Source organism: Coptis chinensis, chromosome 2 (genome assembly GCF_015680905.1).
Source record: "Coptis chinensis isolate HL-2020 chromosome 2, ASM1568090v1, whole genome shotgun sequence".
Lineage (NCBI taxonomy): Eukaryota > Viridiplantae > Streptophyta > Magnoliopsida > Ranunculales > Ranunculaceae > Coptis > Coptis chinensis.
In genome coordinates, this window is record NC_141457.1 from 4,870,017 (window position 1) to 4,879,787 (window position 9,771).

Consider the following 9,771-nt stretch of genomic DNA (forward strand, 5'->3'; position numbering starts at 1 on the left):
GTTTCATTGACAACTCCAGGCGAGTGTTCTCGGGCGTGACCAGCACCACCCCAATTCTGTTCCCAGTATCCGTGGCTAATCCATCTGTAAATACCCTCCAACCATTTCGCATGTCCCACGGATCCAAGGGGTCGTGATTTTGGTCTGTCTCTTGTTCCATCACCATCTCTTCCCCCCAGGTGGGGTCCTCGGCCGGGAATTCAGCCAGGAATTTTGCCATTGCCTGAGCCTTTTTCTGCAGTTCTGGCTTGGTACTCGATCTCATAAGAACTGAGCAGCACGACCCACTTCAACATTCTTCCTGATTTCTCGGCCTTCAACGCCTGCTTGAGTGGCAAATTAGTCACCACCACCACCGAATGAGCATCGAAGTATGGTTTCAACTTTAGTGGTGAGAAGACCAATGCCATGGCATACTTTTCGATCCTACTGTACCTAGTTTCGGCATCCAGCATGGTTTTGCTTTGGAAGTACACCGGCCTCTCTGCCTTCCCCACTATCCTTATCAGCACTGAACTAATCGCACACTCTGAAACCCCCAAATACAAGTACAGCTTTTCTCCCTGCCCTGGCCGCGACAAGATCGGAGCCTTGCCCAAATATCCTTTCAATTCTTGGAACGCCCTTCCACATGCCTCGGTCCACTGGAAGTCGCTCGTCCTCCTTAACAATAGATACAAGGGCCGACACTTGTCCGAAGACTTGGATATGAACCTATTGAGAGCCGCGACCCTACCAACGAGCCTCTGAACTTCTTTCACATTCTGCGGTGATGGCATCTCTATCAACGCCCTAATCTGATCCAGGTTCACTTCTATGCCGCGGTATGTGACTATATACCCCAGGAATTTCCCGGACGTCACCCCAAACGTGCATTTCTCTGGGTTCAGCATCAGCTTGTGTCTTCGCAATATGGCGAACGTCTCTTTCAGCCCCTCCAAATGTTCCTCTTCGGTCATACTTTTCTCTACCATGTCATCTATATAAATTTCCATCTTCTCCCTAATTTTATCCTCGAACATCTTCTCTCCCACTCTCTGAAACGTGGCCCCCGCATTCTTCAGACCAAAAGGCATCCGGGTATAGCAGTACGTCCCCCCTTCCACTATGAACGCTGTCTTTTCTTGGTAAGGGCCATACATCACCACCTGATTGTAGCCCATTGACGCGTCCATAAATAAAGAACTTATATTCCGCGGTTCGGTCCACCAGTTCGTCTATCCGCGGCATTGGGTAACAATCCTTTGGGCATTCCTTGTTGACATCTGTAAAATCCACGCACATCCTTACTTTCCCGTTCTTTTTTGGCACGGCTACCACATTGGACAACCATTCGGTGAACTTGCATTCACGGATGATACCTGCATTTCTCAACTTATGTACCTCCTCTCTAATTCCCTGTGCATACTGCGGCCTGACACTTCTCAGTTTCTGCTAGATCGGGCGGGCGCCATCCCGCATGTGCAATCTGTGGCATGCAAACTCCGGATCCAACCCTACCAACTCCTCGATCGACCATGCAAACACATCATTGTTCGCAATCAACAAGGCAATTAGTTTCTCTCTCCACTCCTCTGCCAAACTGGCTCCAATGTTCACGAACTTCTCCTCCTCCGCTATTATTCCAATGTTCACAACCTCAACCTCGTCCATCGTCTTGCCCCTGATGGACGACCTCTTCTCTTTGGCCGCGACCTGTAATTGTTATGCTGGACCGTCTCCTGCTTCCGGCGCTCCCTTTCCAGGTGCGCGTACCAGACCCTTCGCCACCAACTGGTGTAGGTTCTGTGCCGCGACCTGATCGCCCCTTATCTTGTACATTCCTCCATTCGTTGGGAACCGGATCACCTGGTAATACGTAGAAGGAACTGCCCTCATCTCATGAATCCATTTTCTTTCCAGGATCGCGTTGTATTGTGAGTTAGTATCCACCACCATAAACTTGGTGAAAATGGTCACCGGCCCCACAGTCACCGGCAGTACTAGCTCCCCCACTGGCATAGTCATGCTGCCGTTGAACCCGAACAAATTAGTTCGCGGAGGCTTCATCTGCTCCTTTTCTATTCCCATTTCTTCCAGTGCACCCTGAAACAGCAAATCCACTGAACTTCCGCAATCTATCAACACCCTCTTCACCATGTAACTTCCCATTGCTACGGTAACCACTAGGGCATCTTCGTGCGGTGAGCTCATCGACTCGGATCATACGTCGTAAACTCTACCCGTCACTCCCTCGCTCGCTTCCAGGGAACTGGCTGCGGACCGCTCGCAACTTCGTTTATCTACTGGAGGCTGGCGGTCCTTCTCACCTTATCCCGGTGAGCGTTCCTCCCCAGCGTTTCTCTGCTGAATATTACATTTATCGTGCCCAGGATTCTTGCTGCGGTCGGGACCCTCTCGATCGGCTGAGCTTCTTTGACATGTTCTTTCAACTGTCCTCTCCCAATCATTATCTCTACCAACCACTGTAAAGCAAAGCATTCGTTGGTAGCATGATTCCTAACCTGATGGTATGCACAAAATGGCTTTCCTTCTATCTCCTTTAGCGAGCTTCGTGGCTCTTCGTAGTGCCGTTGTCCCTTGATCAGAGGCAAGATCTCCTCCAACGACTTGTTCAACAGTGTCAAATCTATCTCACGATACGATTTTCTTTCCCTGTACTCCCGTCGAGCCTGGTCTATGCCCCTCTCTACTCTCGATATCTCCCTCCCGTAATTTCCTCTGTCCCTGGCCGTGGCTCTATCCTTGTCTCTTCTGTCCTCCGCGGCCACGGCATGTATTGACTTGTCAGGCTTTTTGTGTTCCTTACTGTTCCTCCGCAGAATGTCCTCATACCTGATGTAACGTTCCACTTTCAAGTATAAAGCGTGTAGGGTGGTAACTTCAATCTTGGACACGGATTCATGTACTCGTGTCCCCTGCTTTAACCCGTGCTGGAACGCTATGACCGCGGTGCGTTCATCCAAATTCTCCACCCTTAGCGTTTCTTCCTTGAACCTGCACAGGAAGTCCCTAAGTGTCTCGGCGGACTTCTGCTTGACGTTAAAAAGGTCCGCTACGTCGACCACTCTCTTCTTCTGATGGATGAAGTGATTCACAAAGGCTTGTTCCAACTCCTTGAACCTCTTGATACTCCGTGATGCCAACCGATAATACCAATCAAATGCTCCTCCCTTCAGGCTGGCAGGGAACATCATGCACCGGAGACCGTCATACTTCGCCTCTTGCCACAACGGCATCTGCTGCCTAAAATGATGCAAATGGTCAACTGTGTCTCCTTTCCCGTCGTACCTTTCAAACCGCGGCTGTGTGAATCTCTTGGGTACCTCCGCATTCCAGACCGAGTCAGCCAGAGGATTCTGGTGTAGGCTATCCACCACATTTTTGGCCGCGCCGTGTTTTTCCTACTCCACCGCGCAGTTGGTTTCTCGGTCTCTTTAAATCATTTCTTTCACCATTTCCATGGTAATGCCTCCACCCCGGTTAGCCTCAACCGCCATACGACCCCCTCACTTTGCACCTCCATTTCACTTCCTGCCGGAGCGGCTGTTTCTGCTCCCCCCTGGGTGTCTTCCCTTTCTCTCCTCAGTTCATCATTTTCTTCCCTAAGCCTGCCTATCTCCTCTTGAAGTAACCTGGTTGCCTCAGCCACTGAATCTTCGACTTCCTCTTTCCCCACCTCTATGTTTTCCACACTAGTTGTCTCGTTCTGTACGGCCTCCTCCCTCATCAGCCTTCCTCTACCTCATCCTCTACCTCTTCCTCTCTTAGCTGGAGCCATGCTTGGCAACTTCCCGAATCATGGACCTACCTCGTCCCCATAGACGGCGCCAAATGTATGAACACCTCTTACAACCTCTAATGTTCTATGTCCTAATCCTCTCCTCCTCTTTTTCTTCTCTCCCCCCTTTTTCTTTTTTCTCCCTCTCTTTCTTCTCTCCACTGTTCCTCTTTATACTGCCCTCCCTTCTTTCCTAGCCGTTGATCCCCCTTTATCCTTTGGTTCATCTTGGCACACCTGTATTTTTAGGTTTCTACGGCCCCGCTCTCATGCCCCCTGTTCCTCTTTTGTTAAGCTGCCTCCCCTTTGACTCTGACCTAGTTGTTCTGTCACATGCTGTCGTACGGCTCTTCCACTTTTGCAGAATCGCGGCTCTGATACGGTGCTTCGCTCCCTCCGGTTCTTATGTTACCTTGGGCCGGCAGACATATCATCTCCATAGCCCAAAATGGGGTCGACACAGGTGTAATTCGGGCATGTAAGTCATTGGTGTAGAATGTTGGGCAACGAAGAAACAAACTACTTCATATATTTTAATGGAAGTGCGCTCTGTGCCTTAGGAACCCAATGGACTAATCAATTTTTTCCTTCGCTTCTCTGGAACTTATCTCTTCCTGATATAGTTATGAGATCTAAAATCAGTCACCTCTTCCTGTTATTAATATGGTAAGTTTTTTCTAACTGTTAAATGCAAATCCATGTTTTTCAACTCTATCAAATCAAAACTGATCAACCTTTAATCGTAATGATCTATGTGTCTCAGTAACTAAGCACTGCTTAATAAAGACATTGTTGTAGATCAAGCTAGAGTTTCTCATATTTATGTTCAAATTAAACTTATTGCGCCAGATGTTCTTTTGAGAAATAGTTCTAAATTGAAAATAGTGCTGCTTTGTCTACTCTTCTTTAGTCTTGTTAGGTATGGTTCTTTATTAATTTGAAAATGGTTAATTATTGGCATAGTAAAGCTTCAGATAAAACTTTGGCTGGGCGAGAGACGAGAACGTTTAATACAGCTACTGTTGATGTAGAATCCAATTACTTCTGTGCCACTAGAATAACTGTCGAGGTTTGACTTGATTTGGTATGTGTACACAAATGTTCCTTTTGTATTTATTCTTAATAGGTTTTGGAGATACGCCTATCTATAAAATGGGAGAAGGGTCATGCTCTGGATTATATACTTAATACTTTAGGATTTGGAAATTTCCCTGACGTTGTTTCATGTATGAATATATTTAATTAATGAATAATATCTAGAATCTTTGAGTAATGCTTAACTGTTCAATTAAAACAATCCAATTTGTCCCCATGGTTTGTATATATTGAATGAAGGAATTAAAACTTTTCTACACTTTGTAAGTTGTGACCAACGAGAACTTTGCCTTTTGGTTTGCAATGTTGTGTTCTTTCTGATTATTTTTTAATTTCATCTTCTCTACTCATCTACTTTACTATTCATAGTAGATCATACGGTTTGTATTTGAAGTTGGTGGTGAAAATGAGTATTGAAAATGTATTGAAAATACTTAGATCATATGTTTATTTCTAAGACACATTTTACTAATTGACATGGTCATCTCTTCTATGGCAGTGTTTTTGTTCACCGGGATAATGATTTTGACTTTCAAGTAAAGATGCTCTCTAAACAAGACCATATTTTAGTATTCAAAATATTCATTTCTATTGTATTGTTGAAGTGCAATGTACAGCAAGTGCACATCTTATCCCAAATGTGAGGTATTACACTGTTAATATTCCATTGGTGACCATTCCAATTTTACCAAAGGTCCACTGAGCCAATGTAGAATTACTTAGACAAATGTTGATATATTGCATGTGATATATTAAGGTTAGTCTAGCTAATACATTACTTGATATATTGACTAAGCCAATGGATTACACAGTTGGGGTATGTAGAACTCTTAAGCTTGAACTCTTGCCTTATTCTGCTTGGGTAAGGAACCAAAAAATCAATGTTCTCTTATAATGGAAACACATATATTAATAATTGAGTTCTTCTTTCACTTTATATGTCATGACAATTTCACAGTGAATCCGGTTTTCAAATCAATATTTTGTTGATGATTAGGAAAGATTTTGAGTACATAGTTCAAAGGAGAAATATTTATCTGATTCCATCAATTTCTTGGTAAAAAATAGCTGCATTTAAATAGATTCAACACCGTAATCTATAGTCTAATTTGTGTTCTTAGGTATTATTGCATCTCGATTGGGAATAAGATTTGATAGATTTGTGATACCATTTTGTTATGTGTTTCCACGAACTCTTTCAAGTGTTGGCTTTGATGAGGGAGTTAAAATATGGATGCCATCATACTCATGTAATGTAAGTTCCATGCATAGGCCTTCGACAATATTGCTTGTTTGATTCAACGAAATATGATTTAGTTGTAACATTGACCTATTCTTGCTACTAATTTACATTTTATCATAGTGTTATGAACAGGTTGTAGGGAAAATATCATTGAGAAGGAGAATTCCAATCTCATTGCTATTCCTACCAAAAAAGAGATCAAGGAGATTCGATTCTTCCTCTGGGGTCCATCCATTAGTCCATTTCCTTGAAGCATTGTGTAGCACAAACTTATTTATATAGTTCATCCATGTTGGCTCCTAACATGTATTAATCTCTCATACTAATTCAAAAGTTGGAAGCCGCCTTTGAATATGTAAGTGGTTTCATATATTTTAATTGTTTGTTCTATATTTGGGTTTAAAAGTTTTATGTTGCAATTTCACGTGCTTTAAACTACAACAACCACCTGTCAACCTTGGATAAAGGTTCTTGAGTAGGTGGTGTTCCATTTATTCTTGGTTTAAATATAACTATCCCAAGTAGAGGCTAGAATGGAATGTCAGTATCAATCTTTTATGATGATGCAACAAAATATGTAGAAACAATGTGTCGGGTGCTTTATATCACCAGATGTCATATATTGTGTACGGTCATGGATATTGTGGATTCTTTCCCTGGGTGTGGATGTGACTAGCTAGAAGATGCCTTCTACTTATCTTATTGTTATTGGTACAAAAACAAAAGCTAACCACTTACTATCTTATGATGCTTCATTTGTATGCCTTTTAACAATTGAAGTACTAAGCATGTAAATCACTGCCATATTAATTTTCTATATTTATCTTTATTTTTTAGTTATTTGTCTCTTATGATATCAGTGAAAATAAGTGTAGAAGTTGTCTTCATACATTATTTTCTTTGATAATAGAATTCACTACACAAGCTAATATATGGGGAATATTTGATTTGTCGTCGCCTGTCTTTTATGGGATTGCTGAAGGTAATGATAAAGGGGAAACACTTATGAGAAGACCAATTTTTTTTTTTAACTTATTGGATTATTTAACCAACAATATGTTGTTGTTATTGCGTGCTCTGGAAACCATGGTGTTAGGTATCTATATGTGTGGAACATATCGATCAATTAGCAGGTGTTGGAATCTACAAGGTATGTCATAATAATCCATTCGGAACAATGGCTAAACATAGTAATCCTTTGAAATCTCCATTACTATTAAGACATTTTCTTAGTCTTCATTTCTCATTGTACCTCCTCACAAGTTAATAAGCCAGCTTGACCCTTGCTTCCGGAGATCGAGTTATCTATTTTTATTTCGCAGCTGGCACATCAATAGTTTTCATTTCGGCCATCTTGGTGTGTTATCCTGGAACTTATATACTACCTTTAAATTAACTTAGTCAATCATATCAAACTGAAATACATGAATAAGCTTAAACATGCATGAAGATAGTAATTAGAGCTACTCATCATCATATTTTTCTTATTTTTAATTATTTATAGCTTATTGATCAAATTTGTAGCTTAGTAGGAGTAGCTAGGTTTTGGCTGAATATTGCGTCTTCTCTAATCTATTCGGTCACCTACTGAGTTCCATTAAAATTATTAAAGTACTAAATGTGATTGAGTTTATGACTATTTAGTACCACGTACTTTTATTTTATTTTTCTAAATGGTACCCGTACTTTTTTTCTCGCCTATTAGTACCCCGAACTCTCAATTTGTTTCAATTTAGTACCTCAGTCTCTTTTCCATCTCAATCTGTCCAATTTCGCTAACGGATTTACTATGCATATATCAAGTCCATCCATATTACAATGTTGTGTCTGTGTGTGGTTCATTGACGAAGGTTGTGCGACGTAGCATCTATTGTTGTTTTCGTTCTATTCTTTTCTTTCTCAACGATTTATTCAAACAAATATTTCAAAATAATAGTTACTTCTAATTGTGTTCGAATTACATGGTCCATTTATTTCAAGTCTTCTTTGCCAATAGAATTTAAACTATTTTTCCATATTCTTTGTTGATTTGTTGTGCTTTAGTGATCTTAGAGTTGGTTTATGAGTTGCAAAAAAATGGGTTCATGGCTAGACTAGGGGTAAATGGGCCTTGGATATAAGGAGAAAAGTCCAAAAGCAGATATAGTTAATTGAGAGAACTTAACACTTTTAGTAGGATTTAAATTATAACATGATTTGCAAGTGTACAGTTCAGGAAGAGCATAAATTCGTTCCCAATCTCTTTATTTCTTTCTATATTTGGAATGATATACGTTACCTACTAATAAGTGTTTTACGCCACGCCGTTTGTCAGAACTTAATTAAGGCGTGGTATATTATGCCTCAAGTGTTGTAGTGTAAACATGAAAAGGAGGTAAGCCCTTTTAAATTTCCAAACATGCACTTCTCCCATAGTGCATCTCTTTACAGCCCTGATTCGAGATTTTGTAATGATATGATGAATGTAATTGATGATATATATCTCATCATGATTTTCATTTTTGTGTTATTTTAGTGATTAATTTTTTGGTTCGGGGAATTGTTATTTGCAGAAAAAGGGGTTATTATATATACAATAATCAATTCGTTCAAGAGGTGGGTTTTCGTGGTCTGATTTTTCTGGGAAGCTCAACCTCTTCTCCGTCACCAAGTATTCGTGCCTATCAACCTATTATGTCTTCATCTTCTGTCAAGTAAGATGTCTTCATTGGCTTTTTATCTCTTCATGGTTGATAAATTTTTTTCACATGAAATGTTCATTCTCTTCTTATTTGTTTCAAAGGGGGGTGTTTGATATATGGGGTTTAACCCAAATCTTTGATGGGGGTTCTTATTTTCTTAATTTGTGTGTAAGTTATTTTAAGAAAATGGAACAACATTGTGAAAGTAAGTATGTGAATGGTGGGGAAATTTACTGACCAGTCCAAGTGATTGATATTAGGGACTCAGTTGTTTGTTGGTGGGGTGTGTGTGTTTGATATATGGGGTTTAACCCAAATCTTTGATGGGGGTTCTTATTTTCTTAATTTGTGTGTAAGTTATTTTAAGAAAATGGAACAACATTGTGAAAGTAAGTATGTGAATGGTGGGGAAATTTACTGACCAGTCCAAGTGATTGATATTAGGGACTCAGTTGTTTGTTGGATTATTTACGTTGGTGAGAAGAGCAAAAAGAAAAATAAAAACAACATCACTATTAGTTTTGCTGGTCATTGTTATTGTTGTGCTTATTTAAGCTTAACTAAACTCGAGTGATGGAAAAAGCTTTGTATTATTTTTCAGTCTCGGAATTGAATATCCAAAGCTAAAACCACTAATGGCTTTTAGCACGTACATGTAATTTTGGTTTGCGCCAAAATGAACTACCCTTAGGGTATTTGTGTTACCTTGATTAACTTCAGTGACTATCAGATATAGGCAAAAGATCGAAAATATTGTTGATTTAAATTCTTCCATGTTTCAGCAATAGCATATTGTTCCATGGAGCTAAGGTCCAAAATATGGAAGAAACAAGTGTTTCCACGACTCTACCACCCGGTCAATTTTGTTCCACTTAATCCCTCTTTCATAGCCACATATCTTTTCGGCTAAGGAATGGGAAATCTTTCTCCTGTTACATGACTTCTTTGTTTGCTATTAGGTTTTATATGCA

The 9,771-nt window shown here is 40.5% G+C and overlaps 2 protein-coding genes across 2 annotated transcripts; both read right to left on the reverse strand.

The window, feature by feature from the left end:
- Window positions 1-1,704: 1,704 nt before the first annotated feature.
- LOC147514470 (uncharacterized) lies at window positions 1,705-2,151 on the reverse strand. Its single transcript, XM_086592594.1, has one exon. It carries the CDS (start codon window positions 2,149-2,151, stop codon window positions 1,705-1,707), a length of 447 nt encoding a protein of 148 aa, XP_086448720.1.
- A 131-nt stretch (window positions 2,152-2,282) lies between these two features.
- LOC147514471 (uncharacterized) lies at window positions 2,283-3,239 on the reverse strand. The gene has a single exon (XM_086592596.1). It carries the CDS (start codon window positions 3,237-3,239, stop codon window positions 2,283-2,285), a length of 957 nt encoding a protein of 318 aa, XP_086448722.1.
- Between the last annotated feature and the right edge of the window lie 6,532 nt (window positions 3,240-9,771).

Excerpts from the sequence above, each read along its gene's own strand:
- LOC147514470 (XM_086592594.1), bottom strand. The coding sequence starts at position 2,151 with ATGGGAAGTTACATGGTGAAGAGGGTGTTGATAGATTGCGGAAGTTCA.
- LOC147514471 (XM_086592596.1), bottom strand. The coding sequence starts at position 3,239 with ATGCCGTTGTGGCAAGAGGCGAAGTATGACGGTCTCCGGTGCATGATG.